We start from the raw sequence: 23959 nt of genomic DNA, 5'->3' as shown, positions 1-23959 counted from the left end.
CGTTTTATGTGCAATTAGAAGATGACATTCTCGCCAAGCGTGGATTTATTACAACTATGAAAGATTTTGCATTGGATAAAACCGTGCGCAAAGAACCATGGCTCGTTTTAGATTTTTGTCAGCTTGGTTTTATCGGTGAGCACTTGTTCTTGTTGTTATTTTTTTCAGGTCTCAATGGAGCAGCGGACTTGTCGTCACATGCGTAGATGTAGTATTTCACTCTATTTAGTGATTCAATTCCGATTTAATTCCAGGCAAAATGTTTAAATCGGCTGAACTTCCGTGGTTGATCACATTCTTTCAAATGTTCTACAACGATAAGCCGGTCGATTGGCTACTCGACCATTTGATGGATACAAAAGTTTGCAACTGCGAAAAGGATCAGGTAAATAATGACCTATGGGTCATTTGAAAATGCATTTTCAATAGAAAAAGCAATGCACGCCGTGCATTGCACGGGTTTACGGTTAAAATTGTTTGATTGATATGAATGATTTTTCTTCTAATTTTTCAAACAAAATAGAATGATTGCAAATTGGAAAAAGCAAAGTTATGGCTGCATTACAAGCCATCGCTGTTCCAGCACATCGGAACGACCTCATCTTTACGTGGCAAAGTGCAAAAATTGAAGGACACACAATTCGGTAAAATCCCATTATTTTATCCGCATTCGAATCCATCGGCCACCGTAAAAAGTCCAATAAATCCGTATAAAAGTCATACATTGAACCGTGCATACTTGGGTGAGGATTTCTTTTGGGGTCTCTTGCCGCAGCCAGGCGACTTGGTTGAATTTATTTTTCATCAGCCCTATAATTTAAGAAGGTATGTCCATTTTCCAGAGAAGCGCACCGAGTAAGCAGCGGCCGCACCGCAAACTGAATTTGCGTGCGTCAAACATGCTCAGTGCTTGAAATACGACCGAAAACGAGTAGTTTTAGTAGTAACTAGAGCGCACACGAGCACTTGTATTGTTTTTGCTTTTTTCACCACATTTTTGGCCATGGTTATCTCTTATCAGCATCGCAAAAATCGTGATTGACCGCGCACTTTCACCCAAAATTCAAGTTATTTAGCGATATTTGGCGATTCAGCTCGTGTGTGCGTTTCAGATTTAGGCTCAGTGCTCGCTTCACTTGACGCACACACATATCAGCGTGCAAGTAGTACGTTTGACAATATTTTGGTGTCAATGTAGAACATTGCTACATATACATTACTTTGACAGCGTATAAGTCGAAGCAAACTACTTATAAGTAGAATGTGTATGGACGGATGAGCGTATTTCCAGCGTAAAAATTACTTTCATAATATTTCCAAGTCATTTTACGCTGAAAATACGCCGACATATCCATACATGTTCTACTTATAAGTAATAAACATAGATGAAACATAGCAGAAAAAAATTCCTCTAGTTTTCATAGAGACGTTTATGCTTCTTCACTTCTTTCGCCAAAGATTATGCTGATATTTTTCGAAAATAATGAGGGATGTTTAACAACGGAGCCTTTACTTTCTTATGATTTTGGTCTCAATTCAAACTATTCTTCCAAATTTCTTTGAAAATTAAGTGTTTTCTACTTTTTCTCGAGTGAGCTTGCTTGAAATGCATTTGATTGGTTGTATTTCTGAACGAAATTATTTCTACGGCCATAGGGGTATTGCAACGACCATAAAATATATGTATTTCATCAAGTTTATCAAGCTCTTTCCAAGTTTATGCATAGTATCGAACTTTTGTTCAAGCTCTACCATCTAAATGTACAGAAAAATAATTTACGGGCACGACGTAAGATGGCGTTTTTTCTGGTCGAAAAAGTTGCAATATCCTTTTGTCTACGGCAGAAAAAACAAGACAACATCTCTCAGGAATGTAATTCTTCTTATTTCAGTTTTAATAATTTATGGAAATTTATCACACTTTGTAAAATATTTAGTCTAATGAATTAATGATTCGATTTGCCCCAAAAGATATCTATTTCGGAGTGGTAATAGTGAGCATCCATCGGACTGCTTCAACAAGAACACATCTGTGGAAATTTTGCCAGCATCATTGCCAGAAGATGCATATATATGGTAAAATAGCTAATCAATAGCCAAGGGGGAAAGAACGACTTGACGTATTTGCCATATTCACGTCCATTTGTAAGCATTTGCATAGCGCTCGTCTATGTTATTGTTGTTGTTGTTTCGTCTCGTTCATAGTGAGCAGAGCTCGCTGAGCACGAATAAGAATGGCAAATACGCATACATCTTCTAGCATTCGTTTGTCGTATTTGCACGCATTTGCACGTTTTGTTCGACATTGGCAATATTTCCATCTTATCTTTGAATTTGTGTCGTTCGTTCCCTCTAGTCAATAGCTCAACGCAAATTTATTCAAGTGTTCCACATCTGTCTACTTTTTCAGGAGTGCCTACAATTCAACGACCGACGGATTCCTAATCGTTGGATGCTTTAATGAAGTTGGCATCGCTGAAGGAGTAATCGATGCGAAAATCGGAAAAATTAGAGAAATTCGATTACGCGTGCACACCAACAACGGAAATTGGGCCATTCTTAGCGAAGTGAGTGAATCTCGAAATCTTTTTTTCGTGATCAAAATTAAAATGAATAATTAAACGAAATATTTATATATAAAAATTGTATCTCATATTTCAAATAGATCCACTTAGAAGATTCAGCAGCGTGATGATTTTTCTGAATTATTCATGTTGAATTTTGCATAATATTGTCATAAACTTAAACATCTGGCTGGACAAATTCTTGCTTATTATTCGACCAATCGCGGTGCGAATTTTACACAATATCGCCTGAGCCAAACATCATTAAAACACAAACATACGTTTACCGTTGGTTCAGCATTTCGTATCTGCGGATATATCCGAGCATATCGACGACGCAAGTCAATGTATAAGTGGCGTGCGTTGATGTGCACAGCTATATCGACTACACACAAACACTACGCTCTCTGTTTGTGTATAAAACGCTCTGTTTGTGTATAGTCGATTTAGCTATGCACATCAACGCACGCCACTTATACAGTGACTTGCGTAGTCGATATGCTCGGATATATCCGCAGATACGAAATGCTGAGATGCTGAACCATCGGTAAACGTATGTTTGTTAAAACAGAACACATTTTGTTATTTAGCGACACGTTGATGGAACACATAAACAGGATTTACAAGCTATATATAAATGACTATGTATGAACGAAAAAAAAAACAAACTGTGATATAAATATTACATACACTCAATGAAGCAGCGGACTTGTCGTTACACGCTTAAATGTGGCATTGCACTCTATTTAGCGATTCGTTATAGAAGTAAAAAAAATGTAATTCTTATTACTTTATTACCTACTTATTACTGTAATAAGATGACCTATTACTTATTACTCATCTTATTACTTTGCAATAAGATGCATAATAAGTAATAAGTCCATATAAGATGATTGTAATAAGATTGTAATAAGTATCTTATTACTTTTGGTGCAAAAACAAATCGCAAAAATAGTTTCATGTAAAAAACATGTCAATTTTTGTCAGACGAAAAAATGTTGAAAAAAAATGTGTCTTGCAAAATTTGACATGATTTTTGTATGAAATTACAGTAATAAGTAATAAGTAATAAGTTGGATTCAGTGTGGATTTTTGCTTGGCATTTATATCATTTATTTTATTTTTATTTTTATTGATTTATAATGGTGTTGAAAAGAGGAAAAATCCCAATAACATTCTTCACCTAATAGAAATAAAATATCGAAAGGAAGAAATAGCAAAAAAGACGACGAAAATATAAATATATGAAATAAATTAAATAATCGATTTAAAGTTTAAAAAATATGATGTGATCATTGGTGCTTACGCTTACTTAGAACTAGAGCAAATGAACCGTTGCGATAAATTATCGGTGATTTTCGGCCATTTTAGACTGTATACATGGAAAGTTTGTATGTAAACGTTGAAGCGCGACTTGAATTGCATTGGTTTATATTTATTATTACATTTGGCCAAAACTCGGATTTCCAAGCGGAATTCAGCAATCACAATACGAAAAAGTTCAAATGTTCGGCAAGGAATTTAAATTACGCATTTTGCGTTAATCATTCACGAAATTAATGAAATTGTTTTTTGATACAAAATGAAGCAAAATTATTATTTTTATCATTTATTCCTAAATGAATATTATTGTATTTCAATCTCGGGTTTTAATTTTGTTTCTTCGTATACGAAATATAAATATATTTCATTACTTATATTGCTTTTTTTAATCCAACAGTTCAATTCAATTCAAAATACTTTTCGTCAGAAAACATATTTCCCAGTAAATGAAAGCAACGTAAGTATTGACAAACAAGATCATTGGATGCCGACAAATTAAAAAGATATATGGAATATCGAATTTAATGAACAAATAATTGTAATGTAAAACCATGGTGCGGCTGTTGACACTATATTTTCCTATATTTCGAATTGGCGCGCTGTTTAGTTGCGATTTGAAATGTTAAATTACATTGATGTGCCCTTTGAAATTGGGGGCGCTCGCGTCGCCTCAAATGACTTTGACGTTCAACAGCCGCCACACGTGTAAAACGATGGATTTTTGGCAGAAATTATACTCGATTGTACGGAATGAAATCAATTCATTTGCAAAACGAAAGAAAATAAATAGTCTTACCTCCGTAAGACGAACTTTTCGGCACCGTTTTCAAAACGTTCAGCTTTTATTCAGATTTTGCCTAGGATATTTATAAGAATTTCCCCACACAAATTTCGCTGGCGAAGCTGTCAATGGAATGTGTGACTGTGTGCGCTTTTTATAAGGTTGACATCACATCGCATCGCACATCGACTAATGTTCAATTTAAAGAACATTTTATTTTTTTCTTCGATTGAACATGTTCTGTATAATTTTTTGTTTCATAGACCAAGAGCTGTTGAACAAAGTAATATAAATACAAGCTTCATGTCAGATAATGGAATTGTAGGTGCACATTAAGGCCAATATTCAAAATATCAATTTGTTTTATCTTCATTTGATACACATCACAATATCTGCTCGCCGATAACAAGAAAAAAAATTGCTTCACTTTTCGCTCAAGCTTTATGGCAGAGTTTTTGTTTACTGATCAATTCTAGGGGCTTCACGCGATTTTGCAGAACGCAAATAACTCTGAAAAAATAAAAATAATAGTGAATCAAACCTTCAACCGAAAATTTGAACCACTTTTGAAGGTTTTTGGTGGATAACGATGAATATTGGAACATTTTTTGACGATACAATCTGCACAAATTTACTGGTATGCACGTCAATCTCAAATTTCTATGTATATTTAATAATATTCATTAGACTGTAATGTCAAAAAATGTTCCAATATTCACCGTTATCTACCAAAATCAATCAAATTTACGGTTGAAGGATTGATTCACTATTATTTTTATTTTTCATACGTATACGTGTATACTATACACGTAAATTTGGCATATCTATGTATATTCAGTAATATTCATTTGTCGTTCACGATGAATATTGTTGAATATACATGGATATTTCGGATTTACATGCATACCATTGAATTTCTAAGTTATTACTTGATGCGTGCGGATATAAAAGATGAAGAAAATGATTTTTCCCCCTAGGATAAATTCGTACGAGAATAATTCAAACACAAAAAATCTGCTCCAAACATTGTACACAACATTTTTTATTTCACAGCAAAGTCTCTTTCTATTCAAAGAAGTGAGGTTATGTGTTTGTAATGCATTTTATCCATTTTGACATGATTACAACATAACCTCACTTCTTTGAATAGAAAGAGACTTTGCTGTGAAATAAAAAATGTTGTGTACAATGTTTCGAGCAGATTTTTTGTGTTTGAATTATTCTCGTACGAATTTATCAGTACACAAAAATTCTGCCATAAAGCTTGAGCGAAAAGTGAAGAAATTTTTTTTCTTGTTATCGGCGAGCAGATATTGTGATGTGTATCAAATGAAGATAAAACAAATTGATATTTTGAATATTGGCATCAATGTGCACCTACAATTCCATTATCTGACATAAAGCTTGTATTTATAGTACTTTGTTCAACAGCTCTTGGTCTATCATGAATTGTTTTTGTGTGAAGATTTTGAGCAGTTTTTCAGAAACTAAACCAAAATTCGTTTTAAATTTGATTCAAATGTTTTTATCTCTTTATTAAATGAAAATGCAAAAATATATTGATTTGGAAAAATTGGAACAAAATGTGACGAGTTGAAAAAAATACTTTAAATAACCACATTTTTCTTGACTAAAATCATAACGCGTCTTTTTTACATTGTATTTATATGCAGCCCTTCGAATCCATAGGACAACATTAATGAGCGAAGGAGTGATTTGAAACTCTCATACAAAAGCGCGATTTTTAGCAAAATTAAAAACGAAAAGAAAATGCAAGAAATTTTGAATTATTATACCGATTTGATACGAAAAATGTAGGTTGGCGGGTGCTAGGTTATTCCTGATCCCCTATTAATTTGATGAAATAAATCGAGTGGGAGTGATAAAATCCACCTGGGAGCCTATTTTGGATACCTCCCGAACAAAAGTTCGATTTTTTGAAGATTTTTCATAGGCTAGGTATCCTAGGGTACATCTGGGGTGGCTGGAAATTTAATGGTTTTCAAGTCTAACGAAGCACAAACGTTTGGTACTTGCAGAATTTTATTTCCTATTCTGGTGTTTGAGAAATCGTGCTAACAAATTTTTGCGCACAGCGTACAGGGTACGACACACCTACATTAACATAGCAAAATAACCACTGTATCGTGCTCTTTGGTGTCGAAAATGGATTTTAAAAAAAATGGTTTCTGGGGTATCTAGGTTTCGGAGTGATTACAATACTATTACGCACGACATGGGCGTGCGGAAAAGTAAAAACCCATTTGCAGTAAAATGAAGCGACAAATTATGTTACAGTTTATTTTTTGTATCCAATAAAACGAATATGTATGTGTATATCAAAAATATAAAGCATCACAAATTTGATAATTTATGCAGTTTTTCTTTGTCTTTTGTATTGAAAAGATTTGAACTTGATTCTTCTAGCATTTGAGTTTGATGTGGCTAAAACTCAATTTAAGGATACCGAAATGGAAATATTTTAATCAAATTTGCATACCAATCCATTCAAACAGAAGAAACATATCAAACGAAAGAAAAAGAACAACGAAGAAGATCGAGTTGCTGCCCTCGAAAAGTATGTTCCGCGACTCCAACGTTGCACACGTACACATGAAGCTATAATTGAATAGTGGCGGGAAAAATATCTATATTAGAGAATGGTTTGGTTTGAATCTGTTTAGTCGGCGGCTAACAGTTTGTGTAGTAAAAGCGATCGCGAAAAGAGTTTCCATCATTGGAGAAAATCAATATAAATAAAAAAAAACATAATAAAAAAATAATATATAGTGTAAGTGTCAGCGCCGTTCACATTGCGACACAAACACACTCGCTGCAGTGTTGCTGGTGCATAAAAGTAATTGTTCACTTTCCGTTTAATTATATAACAGCTTTGGTGTTGCGTACAGTCGTATAGTTCAATTGTTGACGTGATCGGTAAGAGATAGAAATGCATGTGAAAATTGTTTAAACATTTTTTTATGGTTATTGCAAATATCTCTTACGGTAGTATAGTTTAAAATTTGGAGGGGTCCTTGTGCATTTGTTCTGTGATCTAATTTAAAAACATCTCTGGCAGAATGTGGATTTGGGTAGATTTTCGGTCTGTGCTTTTGTATCATATTGTTCAAAAAATCGTTACATATTTTTTGAAAATTTACACACTGCTCCAGAATAATACGCCACATCATTCCGTTTTCAACACCAATCAGGCTGCCTTTTTCGACGTTTTTTTTTTCTTTCCAAATACAATTGCGTTAGAATAATATTTGAAATGTGATTTTTGTGAGACCAAGCGCACACTTTTAAAAATGATTCCGTAACGAATGAATTTTCTTGACTTTGTGAATGAAAAAAATATTTTTCACAAACGTAAATGATAAAATGTGCTTCTGTTGTTTAGTACAACAGATATGATTCACGCTAAATCACTACAATCACACATCGCACACGATCACTTGTGTATTGGTGTTGCTGTCGCTTCGTTCGTCTTTCTTCTTAGAATGAGATTCACAACGAAAAGTATATTTGCAGTGCGGCTTCCATATATATTCGGGGAGTGAGTTGCTCAGTAATAATAATAATACCATTATAGAACTTAGTTCTACTTCGTGACAGTGCCAGCTGAAAAGTCATAATAGGCTATTCTTACACACAATTCGGAGTTCCGTTCGCAAGAACTGGAGTATCTTGAATCCGTAACGAACTTCATTTTTATCCACATTGACACAATGGCAGCACTGCAAAATTTCACTTTATTTTATCTAATTTAGCGCTGCAATGGATTCTTATGCAATAGCAAAAATAAAATTACATGCACTTTTTGCTTCTTTCATTTCGTATTCTTCGCAATTGCTTTCAATGGGAATGAAGAGCGCGTACTCACGGAGTACTTGTCTTCTTCGTGTGGCTGGCTTTTTTGTGCGCACACAGTTCATAGAGCGACAATTGCTTTCCACGATTTTCTCTTCATTTCTTTGGTAATTGGTAAGCGATTGTAGTACATTTGTATATACATATATATAAATGTGTATGTGTTTGTGTATGTTTTAACCGTCGCACTGTGGAGTCAATGTGATATAATAGTCAACATCGTTCGGTTTGATTTGTTTTTTCTCTCTTCGGAACGTGAAACAGATCGTGTAACCAAATGATTGCCCAGATTCTATAATGAATTTCTAAGCAAAAGTTAATCGCTACGAAATACGAAAAAAAATTGCACCAAGACACACGGGAAAAATGAATGAAAAATAAAATAAAATGCACATGAAGAAAAGAAGAAAAGAAGCAGCAAAAAATAAACATGATCCAAAGTGTTGTGGCAACAATAATACCAAGCAAAAAAAAACGACTTTCTCTCAGGTTCAAACAGCTAGAGGTACGCGTTTTACGCGTATTTGCGCCCGCGCACATTGCATTTTGCGCATTTTATGAACTAACGGCTTGCATACTTACATAATTTGCGTTTCGAATTATGTGTATTTAGTGAGTTTGAAATGCTACAATCATCACACATTTGCAAGCATAAAAATCACAAGACTTAAATACGAATAAAATTCAAGAAAAACCATTGTATCCACGATTACGAGAATAACTTCTTATGTCATCTCTTAAAAAATGTTTCTCAAAAAATATGATTCGCTCCAATTTTAATGAAATACAAGCATCTTATCATATATTTTAAATGCTAAGAAATCTCCACGATAAGTTGGATTTGCGATCGCTTACTATAAAGTCATTCATTTTTTTAATTATAATTATTATGAGTAATCAACTGTTTAATTCTGTATAAAAAGGCATAGCACAAATTCCGTTTGTTCATTAATTCAATTGGAAGTTGGCTCGATACGTTGCCATTTTTTGTTTGTTCATTTGTTGGTTTCAATTTGAATATCTTTTTTTTTTCTTTTCATATAAAAAAAACCACACACGCAAAATTCAGCAGAGGAGAGTGAAACACGTTTGGTTTTTCGTTTAATTGTTTTTCTTCAATATGTGGTTCTTCCTCATTTCCTTTGTTATCGTATTGTTGATTTTACTGTATTTGGATGGCGTAAAACCAGCAAATTTTCCACCCGGCCCGAAATGGTATCCTATCATTGGAAGTGCATTGGAAATGCACAACAAACGCATACAAACTGGAATGCTGTGCAAAGCAACTATGAGTATGGCCAACAAGCATGCATCGAATGGTGCGATTGGATTCAAGGTGGGCAAAGATAAAATCGTTGTTGCCGTGTCGGCCGATGCAATTCTCGAAATGATGTCGAATGAAGATTTGGACGGTCGACCGACAGGACCGTTTTTCACAACACGAACATGGGGTCTACGGCGTGGCATTCTACTCGTCGACGAAGTATTTTGGCAAGAGCAACGCCGTTTCATTATGCGACATTTAAAGGAATTTGGTTTTGCACGCCGTGGAATGGTCGACATGATACAAAATGAAAGTGAACATTTGTTGAACGATTTCAAAATGCTGTTACTGCGACAGAATGGACGAGCAATGGTTTCGATGCGTGATGCATTCAATATTTATGTGTTGAATACGCTATGGACAATGATGGCCGGAATTCGTTACAATCAAGAAAACAAAGAGGTTCAACATTTGCAAGGAATGCTCTACACATTGTTCACCAAAATCGATATGGTCGGAGCGCTTTTCAGTCATTTTCCATTTTTACGCTTTTTGGCACCGAACTTTTCCGGTTACACGCAATTTAAAGACATTCATAAAATGCTGTACAGCTTTCTTGGCGAAGAACTGGAAAATCATAAGCGAAATTTTAAAATGGAAAATGAACCACGTGATTTAATGGACGTATATTTGCAAGCAATCAACAGTACCGACACACACACGGACAATTTCAGTGAAAAACAATTGTTAGCTGTTTGTCTGGATATGTTTATCGCTGGCTCGGAAACGACAAATAAATCAATGGGATTTCTGATGTTGCATATCATACGAAATCCAGATGTTCAGGCAAAAATGCAAGAAGAAATCGATCGGGTTATTGGTCGTGATCGTTTACCGACACTCGAAGATCGTGCAAAGTATGTAAAACGCATAAATAAAGCTTTCTTTCCCATTCAAAAACACCTGCGCTGCGTTACAATGAATTAATTTTTACGATTTTTCTTTTGTCCAGGATGCCATACTGCGAGGCCACCGTTCTAGAAGCAATCCGTATGTTCATGGGCTACACATTTGGTATTCCACATCGTGCTTTGCGTGATACCAAATTCAGAGGCTTCAATATTCCCAAAGTAAGTTAATTTTGAAGTTTTTAAACAGTTATTCGAGAAAAACGATGACAATCACTTGGTCCAGTGAATTCGAAATATATTGAACAATCGTATTTTTATACTTACAGAACACCATGATCATCGCTTGCTTTTATGGAATGTCATTTGATAAAACGATTTGGCCCGATTCAGATCCCGACTTTAATTGCTTTAAATTTTGTCCAGATCGTTTTATTAAGGATGGCAAAATCATTATACCTGAACGACATTTTCCATTTGGCGTTGGAAAGCATCGTTGTATGGGCGAATTGATGGCGCGAGCAAACATTTTCTTATTTACGACAACATTATTACAAAACTTTAATTTTCTTGTTCCGAGTGGGCATTCAATTCCGACTGATGAGCCAGTGGACGGAGCAACAGCTAGCATACAAAACTACACGGCGCTTGTGATAAATCGATAAGAATCAACGTATACAGAGAAAAAAAAATTAAGAAAATAAAAAAGCAACACAATTTAGAAATTTGCCTGAATATTACCATTCGTAGAATAACGATTTTTTTGTGAACGAAAAGTGAAAAAGAAAAACCGTTGTAAACCGACAATCTTCGTTACCGATTTTTTTTTTTCTTGTGTTCATAAACATGCTTTTATACTTATAATATTTGATTTGTGTGAATAAACGGGGAACATTACCGAAGAATTATGTTAATTTTAATCGAAATGAATGCAACAAAATTGGAAATCAAATCTGTAGACTTGAATATTTTTCAATAAAATAGAATTATTTTTTTTTGACTGTAACGCCATCTGTTGAAGAATTGACACTTTAACGAGCGGACCGGGCAACGGGGAAAAGCTCTGTTCTGGCGGAGCTGCGCACTTTATGTCATATTGAACCTGTCATCGCATTACGATAACACCAGTCCAAGTATCAATGTTCCATGCATTTGTCTCGACTCTCTTTCGCTCTCGGTCGGTCGGTATCAAGAGGATATGAACAAAATTTATAATGCACACATACCGTCACAGTGCACACACTAATTCAATTCACTGACATTTCATAAACACAATTGACATTTTCGCGCAATTTTTTTTTATTGTGCACACACAACACCTTAAGTGTATGGAGCGTGAGAGAGAATGGCATCCAAAATAACAAGCATAAATGGTGTAAAAAATTCAACGCATAGAACGCATTCGATTTGTAATTCCGATTAGATACGATAATTTCGTAACGAACTGTTTTTTTTTTCACTTCTACTCGCATTTGATTTGTGTTAGTCTAGTCAAGCAAAAGCAACAACAATAAAAGCACAGCAAAAAAAAAGGAATAAAACCAAATCGAACCAAATTTGGTTCATCGTTGTATAGTTTTTGCGCTATGATCCGATAGACAAGTAAAGTAAAGTGTTTGAAGAGAAAAGAAAATTCATATTAGAAACGCGATTTTTTTTCTTAAAATATATAAAAAAAAATTGTGATAGAAAATTGAATCAAACAGAAGAAAAAAAAATCCCGATCGAAAAATCGAAATGAAAAAGAACGAAAAAGAGAACGGGTTAAATTGTTGAATGGAAAGAAAAAGTTATTTTTCAATTTACACGGAGCTCTATTAAATCTAATCAAATTGAATTTTTTTGCAAGTGTTTTAGTGTGAGATAGATATACAGAAAAATTTCGTTTGGTTTAGTGTAAAGAGTGTTGTCTTCAGTGTTTGCGTTATCGGTCGTACGGTGTGTATGCGGTCAACAAGTATTCAAAGTTGTAGGCAAACAAAGAGCGAAGCTGTCAGGCCATCCCAGTAAGTGTAAATAATAACACGATATGCAAACGAAATTGACAATAAAATATTGATTATGATATTTGATTTGTTCGAACCGATTGAAAATGTCGATGTTGTCATTCGATACCCATAAATTATAGAGAAATTCATTCATCAAATGTGAATCGGAGCCATTTACACATACTCAGCGAGCGGTCCGCAATTAAAAACTGTTTCCAAGAAGAACAAAATCAAACGGATATTCATATCCATTGAAGCGAATTGGTCGAAAAATATTTTTCAAGTCTAAAATTGTTGCGATAAACTGAGCATTTTGTTTACATTGAATGTTTGTTTCCACATAAAACGCAGTTGAGACGGAAGGGAAAACACGAAGAATAAATACTTGAGATTCTTTGATGATAAGGAACATTAGCAAAAAAAAAAGAGAGAATACAACGCACAGCAAAGATAGGACAGGAATTTAAAAGAGAAATAAAAGAGAAGGAAAAAACAAAGTAATAGAAGAAGAAAGAAATAGGTGAAACGCGAGCGCTCACAAACTTGTTGTACGTCATTGTTTATGTGGATGACATTTGTTTGCAGTTAAATTGAGATCAAACGCGTAAAAAAGTAATATTCAATAATATTGCCTGTTGAGCTAAGCTCAGTTCTCTTTTGCCTTAGTCAGACCGTATATATAAACATACACCAGATTGGATTTATACGTCCGATATTTTTCAGGCTTTATTTTCACTTGAAATTAGTTCGCTGTATTCGCACAATGCCGATAAAGAGAGATAGAGAAGGAGAGCGCACACGGAATATCGAAAGTGAGAAAAAAACAAACATTACACGATTTATGAGAAATGAGTTTTTAACAAAATTTGTGTTGGTGGATTAGAAATGCTCACGAATGAAGAAAACGACCGACACAAAAAAAAAAATCAATGAGCTGAAAAAAAAACGCAAGAAAATAATTTTTGCAAAAATCATGTGTTTGAAGCAAATATCGGCCATTCAAATTGAAAATCGACTACGAAATGAAATGTTTGCATTTACAACACTGATTGATTTTTCGTATTTTTCTCCCTTCCCTAGTAGATAGAGCGATAGGAAGAAAATTCATTTTTATTTTTGCAAAATGGATGTGTAAATTAGCGCAATTTCAAAGAAAACAGAAGTTTGGTGAAAGCATGAGGTAATAGGGAATTTCGCGTTTATTTTCTTTCGGAAAACCGAAGCAAAGAAATCGAATATAGCATCCCCTTTTTTCCATTAACCGGGCGTACAAATTGCAACGTATTTGTCTTCTTCTGAAAAGCGATGATGTCGCTGGCTTTGGTGTGTGGCGTGTGTTTTTTTCACTCTCTATTTCTTATCCTATACTTATTTAATGTTGCTATCGCTTGTAGCTGTGTGGTATAAATGTGTGTGTTCTATTTTTCTGTTTTATGCTTGGCCATATGAGATTTGTATCGAAAACAGATACGAATACACTAATAGCACTGAGTAACGTGCGCGTTCGACCAACCTGCGCCCGCCCGCCGCCTGCTCATACAATCAACCGAATTGTGCACATGGATAAATCGAAAGAGTTACTGGGTTACCAATTGAAAATGTCGGTCGTAAAAAAGGCTGCTCGCTTCCATGGAAGAGCATTATACAATAACTATGACTATGATGATTTCGTTGTCGTTGTCGTCATCGTCGCAGTTGTTGTCGTCGGTTGCCGATCAAACCATACATGCCAAACAGCATATGTACCAATAACGGCCAAACGTAATAAAAATAAATTGGTCTCGCTTGTAAATCACATTCACTGCTGCTTTCAGCAATCAACAAACAACTTAATACATAAAGTGTACAATTTCTGTTCACTATCGCACTCTTCCTTCTCTCCATGTATGTTATTTTATTTCCCAAGTGTTTTTCTAACATAATTAAAGACGCATTTCTTGTTTTCACCTCGACGCCTGGTCTCCTCATGTGACCAATTTCTGTGATGCTTTCTCTCTCATTCTCTCTCTCTCTCTCTCTCTCTTTCTCTCTCTCTCTCTCTCTCTACCTCCCTCCCTCCCTATCTCTTATTTTCTTCCCCACAATTCTATGACTTGTTTTGATGATTTCCCTCGCTTGTTCGGTTACTCTCTCGGTTTCTTTCGATCTTGTCCAACGCCCTTGAAAATTCCATTTCCAATTTTCTCACGAAAACAAAGAGAAACATGTCAGGTAAATTGCTAATAACATCTATATAGCCAAGTCAGTGTAACACTCAAAGAACTCGGAGCTTATGAAATCTGCGTTTATTTATTCAATGAACAAATCAGAATTGACAAGCTTATGTGGTTTTCTATGCCATATCAAGCAGAACACCATTTTTATTTATACTTTCATCCCTTTGTATAAGTTGTGGTCTGATTGAATTTAATAATGAACTAAAGAGTATGGTCCATTTCTTTTCACTTCTTACTTAAATGTCGTTGGGGTGTGCGTTGGGCAATGTTATTAGGTCAAAGTAATGGCATTTTCCTCATAAAATACATTTTGCCATCAAAACGAATGCGACAAAATATTGATTCACAATCTTAATTGCTCTAAATAAATAATTGGTTTGCTTAAATTGAAATTTAATTTTTCGTCTCATTAAATAAATAGCTCAAAAATGTCAAATAAAATATTTATATCGCAACCGGATCCGGGTCATACACGAATGAGTGTGGCTCCCAATGAATCATTTTGTTGGAAAAGATGACCAACTACTATTTCGTTCTTATGTACGCTCTTTCCCTCCTTTTCGCTTTCGGTCGTTCGTTTGCTTTCTCCCTCCCTCTCTCTCTGCTTGCTGTTTTATTATCAATAGCCCAGCAATCAACGGATGTGTCACATTACAAACTCTATTCGAATTTGTATGAAAGAAACACACACGAACACAATATTTCCATATTCGCATTCTCTGTGGGACCGTGACCAAGACCACTTAACGAAACTATAAATTGAATCATACTTTAATTGGTGATATTTGGATATTTTCCTTTCCGTTATAGCGGTGTTTTGTGTAACAGAAGAATAAGACACATCGTAGCCCATCCATAGTACAATTTGCAATGGACAAAACAGCGTCATCCAATTTAACAACTGCTCCGAAAACAAACGCTTCCCGATCACTGGCACCATCGCCCGATGCCGATTTGGATGATGGCAGCTCGAGACGACAAGCAACAAGGTAATCAATTCGGACAGCCCAGTCCAAATTTTTTTTCTCGGCTTCCATAGTTTTTAAGCCGATAGGTATGTGATTTTTTAATTAAAATTCTGTGGTTTTGTGCGTGCGTGTGTGTATAGAGTTTTCAAGAAAAGCTCATCGAATGGTAAAATTACCGTTTACTTGGGAAAACGAGATTTTGTAGATCACATATCCCATGTCGATCCCATCGATGGAGTTGTTCTAATTGATCCGGATTATGTGAAGGAACGCAAAGTATTTGGAAATGTACTTGCTGCCTTCCGTTATGGTCGGGAAGACTTGGACGTGCTTGGGCTAACGTTTCGAAAAGATTTGTATTTAGCACAAGAGCAGGTAGTGTAAAATTCAGTAGATATCTATTTCTGTAACAATGGACCAAAACTCATGTTTCAAACCCCAACACAATTTAGATTTATCCGCAATTGAATAAAGACCGACCATTGACGCGACTGCAAGAGCGTTTGATTAAAAAATTGGGCAATTATGCATTTCCATTTTATTTTGAAGTACCGCCACACTGTCCGGCCAGTGTGTCATTACAACCAGCGCCAGGCGACACAGGTATGCGTGTAATACCATTTGTTTTTTGTTTTTTTTTTTCATAATAATTGTATGTAAGGCAAATTATTCAACCAGTCAATCTAATTCATTACACAGGCAAACCGTGTGGCGTGGACTATGAATTAAAAGCATTCGTCGGTGATCATATCGAAGATAAGCCGCATAAGCGAAATTCCGTGCGATTGGCTATTCGAAAAATAATGTATGCACCATCAAAACTTGGTGAACAGCCTTCAATTGAAGTTAGTAAAGAATTTATGATGAAACCAAATAAAATTCACCTAGAAGCTAGTCTTGACAAGGAGGTAAGTGAATGAGTTGAGAAACAACTTCGAATAAATTGAGAAACAAATGTTACAAATGAATGGTTTGGAGCGAAAATATAATACAAAAAAGTTGAGCGGAAAAATGTCAAATAAAAAGGGATAGCTATATAGTTCAATATAGTTTACTATACAGTATACCATATAGCTATCCCTTTTCCGCTCATTCATCATCGACATTTTTGCGCTCAACTTTTCTGTATTACATTTTCGCTCCAAACCATTCAAATCATCTTATCCATTCTCACATCTATGTTTATTGACACGATTAGTTATACCATCACGGTGAAACGATTTCGGTAAACGTTCATGTAGCAAATAATTCGAATCGAACTGTGAAAAAAATTAAGGTTTCAGTGCGTCAATTTGCTGATATTTGCCTGTTTTCAACCGCACAATACAAATGCACCGTTGCCGAAGTAGAAAACGAGTAAGTGTGGCTCTATTCGTGTGTCTCTTTGTGTGTTTCTGTGGGATTTCAATATAAATACTGCTTTTTTTCTTCTCCTATAAAATTGATCAAATAATAGAACAAATACTGTGACACACTAAAGCACTTGCTTAAACAAAATGACAAGCAGAAAGACATTGAATTAATGCATTTTTCACATTGTATACTCTCTTTTTTTTTTACTTTTTTGCCTTTTCGATGAATGTGCATTGACCACTCTCATACATACAAAAACATAAAATGCACACAAACACACACACATGCAAAGGGAGGGAAGCACCATTCAACCAGGTTTCACGTTATCCAAAGTATTCGAGCTGACGCCATTGTTGGCAAACAATAAAGATAAATGGGGATTAGCATTGGATGGTCAACTGAAGCACGAAGACACTAATTTAGCCTCGAGCACACTGTAAGTACTCACTCAAACACATAGAAAAATTTAGAGGGAGAAAGAGAGATATGAAACGAAATTGATTACATAGCGAGCAATAGCAATGGTCGTTATTCTAAGCAAAAAAATTGAGTTTCAAATCCACAATTTTCGATTTGATAGTATTAAATTGATTGAATTTTTCAATTAACACAAGGCGAGATTCTATCTCTTCTTTACAAATGAAAATGCATATTTATTGATTTTTCTGTTCCATTTGGTTTGATTTTGCCATTTATGTATTAATCGATTCTGCATATAGATATATCATCTGATATCGACGAATTTTCGATGATCAGCCTAATTATGAAATCGACTTTTAAAAGAACCTTTTTAATTGGTTGTTTTTGAATTGAAAATACATGTTTCATTCATTGACTTTGATGAACATTAATCCACGGAGCTTCAATTTCATATATTACACACTAAATATTGTACATTTTTATCTCCATGTCGTGTGTTGTGCTCGCGCGTCCATCCACACATAAACGAGTTTATGCGCAACAATACCATCGTTTACTGTGTGTACACTGTACAATCTACATGGCTCCTTAACTTTTCAAATAAAGATTTTCCGCTTCTCTTGACTTTCAAATGGACTTTCATGGTGACAATGGTTTTTTTTTTTAAGCATGTCACTCACCTTAGTGAATATATTGTTAAATGAAGAGAAACATGAAACCCAAACACATACATCACATACTCTGCAAAAGTATAGTATGTGCAAGGCGGAGGAAAGAAAGAGTTTTGGCTGAATTTATTGTGCAGAAATAGAAAGAAAATATGGAAATAGGTTATTATATTATTATATAAACATATTACATTTTAATGTATACATACAAAAAATTCCATAGATGAGAAATATGTGCGATAGCAACCAGAGTTTTCAACATGAACCTTATGACGATTTCTGAATTGTTGATAAAAAGAAATGCCAAGTGTTGATATCATGGTGCGGCTGTTGACACTATATTTTCCTATCAACAGTTATTTATGAGTAAATGGTTAAAACTGGCAAAAGATACTCACTTTAAATTGATTTAAATTTCTTTGTTTCTCCAATGATTTTCGAAGAATGAATTATTTTGCCATTTTTCTTTTTAATTATATAATTTATAGCACAGTACGTTCATTTTCGTTATGATAAAGTCACATTTTGTTTTATCATGCGTACTCCTGAAAAGTACAATAACAACAAAATTAGTTGCATGCCTCTCAAAATCATCAATAGATATGAACCAATTCTCTATAAATCCATTCATTTAAATGGATTGTGTGATGTATGATGTGCGATTTATATTGCCATTGACCCACTTTGAATTGTATGCATGGTGAATGAGATATCATAGCATATGTGCCGTGTTCTTGAAAGGGATTACAAAGGAAAACAAAGCGAATATAAAAAAAAAGGAAAAATACATCTGATACAGGTCTTGCCATTTGGAGAATGGTAGTTATAGGTTTGTTACTTCTATCATATCAACACCATAAATGTGTGTATGTGTGTAAAAGCTATGCCAATTTTCTATCGAAAAAAAAAGAAGTGATTATGTTCCTCCTTCTATTCATATTCTCTTTCTCTCTTTTTTTTCTATCTCTACGTTTTGCAATTCTGATTTTTGCATTATTATGTGTTTTTGCCCTCTATCCTCGTTGTGTCCAGGGTCGGCTCTTTATATTTTACAATGAGAAAAAAAGAAGAAATATTATTGCGTTAATTCGCTTCCGTGCATCGTGCCAATTTCAGTTGAAAAATACACATTCAGATCATATGGAAATGGAAAACCATATTCAATGTAGATCAAAATTCTCATTGGACTTTTTTCCATCTCTATCTCTCTCCATCTCCCTTTCTTCCGGTTCCTGTTTCAATTTATGATTATGTTATCGTTTCAGAATTTCCGACCCATCGCAAAGAGAAAATCTGGGCATTATTGTTCAGTATAAAGTCAAAGTTAAGCTCTGTATTGGTGGTCCAATTTTAGGAGGGTGAGTACAAACAAACCTTGCTCTGAATCGCTTTCATCGCTCATTTTATAATGGCATTTAATCTTTCATTTGCATTCGCATTCATTTTCTCCGCATAGAGACCTTGTTGCCGAGTTGCCATTTATTTTAATGCATCCAAAGCCTGAAGAAGAAGAACCAAATCCAATACTAGCTGATCGTTCAAGCAAACATTCGACCGGTCAACGAAGTGATGATGCTAATGAAAATGCAACCAATCAAGTTAACACTGGAAATCTCATCCAATTTGGGTAAGAAAAAGAATATTTCATGAGTTAGATTAGTAAACGACAGCAATAATATTTAACTCTTTTGATTTTCCAACAAAACAACAGTGATGACGATTACAAGGACGATGATATCATATTTGAGGATTTCGCCCGATTGCGACTCAAAGGTGGTGAAACGGAGGCCTAAACTGACACACATTCATTTTTAATTTTTAAATGTATATTTTGCTGTATATGAGATTTAAAACCAACAAAAAATGTCTATCAATATGTCAAAAAAAAAAATAATCGAAAACTTCGAGATTCGAACCTAAACGTAAAATACAAACCAACAAAAATCGAACAAAGTTCATGAGAAAATGTGCAAAAAAAAAACAGAATTTTAAACTTACATTAAAAAAACTTGAATGTAAATATCAATGAAACCAAATGAGAAATTCACAAGGAAACCAATTATTTGAACGTTAAACTCAATGCCATTAAATAAAACAAAACCAAAACATATGGAAAATTCAATGTTATACTGACACGTTGTTGTACATGATAGTGATGATAGCAATCGAACTAACAAAAATTGACATTGTTGATGTTATTTTTATTATTTTATTGCGCACAACAATTCTAATTTAAAAATAAAAACTATCAAATTATTATTTATTCATCTTTGAAACCAGAAATAGTTGACGTATAAGCGAGAAAAAGAGAAAAAAAAACACACATACAAATAATACCCAAATAGTATTTGCCACATGTTTATCAAACAATCAGGCCGACTTCAAAGAATTTTTTTCTTCTATGCGCGTATCACGGAATCACGGCGCATAGATCTACGTGCTTGAAACATAGTCCGCGTTTTCCACTGTCCACATACACAATGATTTCTTGTCCAGCTTGATGAAAAAATTGCATTTTTTTTTTTCAAAATGCATCCCTATTCATTTTTCCGGCGTCTATAATCCATTTTTATTTGCGTAGTAAATTTTTTTTAGTTGAATATTAGCATTTAAAGTAAAACGTCAAATATCAAATAGAAAAAAAAAAACGCAAGTCGAATTGCAAATAGTCAATCTTTCGTCAAATCAATCAAGCCTCATAGAAAAATGAACATCGATCAATTTTCGGATGAAATGGTATTTTCCCATCAACGTGGACAAGATATCTTCAGGGCAACAAAACATATTCAAATAAATATTTAATATTTCGGCACTTTCTGGTGGTAAATGAATATTTCACGATTTTTGTATTTTTCGAGAATATTTCAAGATTTTAAGCGTTTTTTTCGTACACGTTTTTAGTCAATTTTAAACAAAAATAAATAATAATAAATCATTTTACGAATTTTATTTTATCTAAGATTTTTTTATTCATAAAATTGAACTTTATTTAAATTTCCTTTCTTTCCTAAAAAAAATTTTGTAAATTGTTTCGTCAATATTTTGGCAATATTAGCTTTATCGTAAATCGTTCGATCATTTTTCGTAAATATAACGTAAATATTTCGCTGTTTTATCGTGCTTAAATAAATAAATATTTCGAGTTTTTTCATAAAAATTTGTTGTTGTCCTGAATCATAGATGTGCCCGCGTGAAGAGGTATGCGCTGTAATTCCAACGCACATCTTCTATACTGGCGTGTGTTCGCATTTGTCGGTAAGGTATGTCGAACAAAGAGCAACAACGCAAGTTTTTGAACCAAAGCAATACAAAGCAAATGTGAGAAACAAAGTGCAACATAAAAAATCATGTTGCAGTTTAAAGCCGAAACTTGCTTTGTGGCACTTTGTTTCTCAAATTGGTGTTGTTTCTCTTTGAATCTAATTTCGGGCTTGATGCAGTCTGTTTCAAAATTATGATAAGTTGATAACGTGCCAAATGTACACATGGAAATATCTCGAAAACGGCTGGGTAAATCGGTATAGTGACATTTTGCATAGTGAATTGTAAGTTTATCATTTGAAGTTCTGTGTATTCTTCAATACAATATTCAAAATATCCATAAATATCCATAGATATTAAGTTTTGAAAATTTGACAGTTCGGGCGTGCTTACTAGACGCCACATATCTGAACATATCTTCACAAATCTGGAAAAATTCACATTTATCTTCAAAATTAATACAATTGCGCGAACAAAGAAACCGATAGTTTGGAGCTGGAAATTCGCCATTTCTGAAATACTCTGCATATGTTAAAGTATTCAGCAGAATCTCAAATATCTCACCATATTTCACATGGTGAATATGAGTAAATAATACAGATTTTGCGAAATATTTGAAATAACATAGATTTTATTGGATTGGAGATAAAAATAAGTTTTGTGAATAAAAATTTCGTGATATTCCCCTAGGACACAGGGACAAGAGCAGAGTGTATGTATACCAAAAATCACTGCCAAATGTATCGCACACCATTGGCATTGTCTGTCACGTCAAAGTGAGCAGAAGAGCTAACCGTGATAGAGAGATTGAATTCTGCATAGTTCCACACTGTCATCTGTTTAACCCTCTAATGCATTAATTTTTCCCAGTACTCCCAGTACTGGTACTTGGTTGATTTTTGGCCATAGATAATTAAAAAAATATTCATAATCCTGGATTGCTCATGGTTTAGTCAGAAAATGCGATTGACATAAATCAGAGAACAAACAAATCCATTGTTTAAAAGTGTCAAAAATCGGTCTAATTTCGAGTTCGAATAATTTATTTAGTCAAATTTTGGTTTTTGCACACATTTTTGTTTATAACTTTACAATCACACTACATAGACAAAAATAGAGAGAGAACATTGACGAATAAAAATTCTTTTTGAAGCAATGTGATCCGATGTACGGTTTACGTTCTACAGGCGTTCAAATGTTGCCCGTCTAGAGGCGGTTGTATGCATTAGAGGGTTAATATGCGCCGTGAATTATACAAGAACACTCGCGATAACACCAAAATCGCACCGCATATGTGTGTCTCTCGTCGATGCGTGCGTGTATGTGTGCGGTGTACGCTAATGCATTACATGTACGGGAGACACGAATATTGCTACATACATTGTATTGCATTGTACGTTAACTGAAAAAAATGCACCATTAAGTGATTAAACACAGTTAGTGGTACCATCCAAAATTTGCACTCTATTTTACATACGCCTTTAACCGTTTATCTACTTTCCTCTTTCTTCTCTTTCGGTTCGAGAAAGAGTATTAATGCAATCTTCTGTCAATGCGAAACAAGTATTTAAGCGATTTGAAACGAACGAAATTCTAGAACAAATCACTACTTCAAAATAAATTGCAAATGATGAAATGGAAGTAATCAAAAATCTCTCAAAAATTCCATGAAATGTACAGAAAAAGATAATTCAACAATTGCATGCACTCAACCGCTTTTGAACAGAATTTTTCTATTGATTCGATAATATTTTTGCACAGGAAAAACGCGCTTTTTTCATCTTTTGTGGCGAAAATTAGTTTGAATTTCTTTGAATAACTTCTCCCAATTAATTAATTGCGCATTTTACAGTAATTAACCGTAAGCTATCACAGAATTTTTCGTTTATTGCAATGTTTCTCCCTTGGTATTCCTCTTCCAAAAATTGACTGCAAATGAATGATACGCACAACAAATGCAGCAACAAGCAGAAATGCCTAACTGAGTAAGAAGAGAGATTTTCAGCCAATTCGAAGATTCAATTTCCAACTGATTTCGTGTGGAATGGTCGATATAGTTTAAGGTGACCAGACGTACGGATTTCATCGGCACAGTACGGAATTTCTAAGATTTTTTCGTCAAATCATCTGTACTGATCGGATTATATTTAGGTACTAGTTTATACGGATTCGTACGGATATTTTAATATTTATGGCGGATTTGTACAGTTTTTCAACATTTTTTGCCAGTATACGGATTTTTCGGTTCAATTTTGTCGATTTGTAGGGATGTTTTTTTTTGGAGGAGAAAGTTATAGTTATAGTTATACCTTAATATAGTTATTGTGTTTGTGTTCGCAAACCTAGTGTTTTGTCGAAATCGTTCTGAGCTA

General features: G+C 34.3%; 3 protein-coding genes across 8 annotated transcripts; all 3 read left to right on the top strand.

Moving 5' to 3' along the window:
• The first annotated feature begins 6 nt into the window (after positions 1–6).
• LOC129575985 (alpha-1,3-mannosyl-glycoprotein 4-beta-N-acetylglucosaminyltransferase B-like) lies at positions 7–3846 on the top strand. Its single transcript, XM_055460279.1, has 6 exons — positions 7–135; positions 255–385; positions 524–825; positions 1972–2076; positions 2411–2567; positions 2666–3846. Exons 1-6 carry the CDS (start codon positions 57–59, stop codon positions 2690–2692), a joined length of 801 nt encoding a protein of 266 aa, XP_055316254.1. The 5' UTR covers positions 7–56; the 3' UTR covers positions 2693–3846.
• Positions 3847–7363: 3517 nt separating this feature from the next.
• LOC129575982 (probable cytochrome P450 303a1) lies at positions 7364–11618 on the top strand. Of its 4 annotated transcripts, none has more exons than XM_055460274.1 (4): positions 7364–7525; positions 9614–10722; positions 10818–10935; positions 11043–11618. In XM_055460274.1, exons 2-4 carry the CDS (start codon positions 9662–9664, stop codon positions 11376–11378), a joined length of 1515 nt encoding a protein of 504 aa, XP_055316249.1. In that variant the 5' UTR covers positions 7364–7525; positions 9614–9661; the 3' UTR covers positions 11379–11618. The 4 variants fall into 4 exon arrangements, with proteins under 4 accessions (XP_055316249.1, XP_055316247.1, XP_055316248.1 ...); XM_055460272.1 differs by having other exon boundaries at positions 9611–10722; XM_055460273.1 differs by having other exon boundaries at positions 7364–7605; positions 9611–10722.
• Positions 11619–11838: 220 nt separating this feature from the next.
• LOC129575983 (beta-arrestin-1-like) lies at positions 11839–20585 on the top strand. Of its 3 annotated transcripts, none has more exons than XM_055460276.1 (10): positions 11839–12719; positions 15728–15906; positions 16026–16260; positions 16338–16488; positions 16585–16793; positions 17084–17241; positions 17531–17674; positions 19592–19684; positions 19783–19953; positions 20038–20585. In XM_055460276.1, the coding sequence occupies exons 2-10, from the start codon at positions 15788–15790 to the stop codon at positions 20117–20119; spliced, it is 1362 nt and encodes a 453-aa protein (XP_055316251.1). In that variant the 5' UTR covers positions 11839–12719; positions 15728–15787; the 3' UTR covers positions 20120–20585. The 3 variants fall into 3 exon arrangements, with proteins under 3 accessions (XP_055316251.1, XP_055316253.1, XP_055316252.1); XM_055460278.1 differs by lacking the exon at positions 11839–12719 and adding an exon at positions 13334–13513; XM_055460277.1 differs by lacking the exon at positions 11839–12719 and adding an exon at positions 13787–13881.
• Positions 20586–23959: the final 3374 nt, after the last annotated feature.

The sequence above is a fragment of the Sitodiplosis mosellana genome, unplaced genomic scaffold, assembly GCF_009176505.1.
Source record: "Sitodiplosis mosellana isolate CC-2019 unplaced genomic scaffold, AAFC_SMos_1.0 Smas_scaffold_6170, whole genome shotgun sequence".
Classification (NCBI taxonomy): Eukaryota; Metazoa; Arthropoda; class Insecta; order Diptera; family Cecidomyiidae; genus Sitodiplosis; species Sitodiplosis mosellana.
Note: the sequence above shows the minus strand (reverse complement) of the source record. Positions and strands in the feature narration are given on the sequence as shown.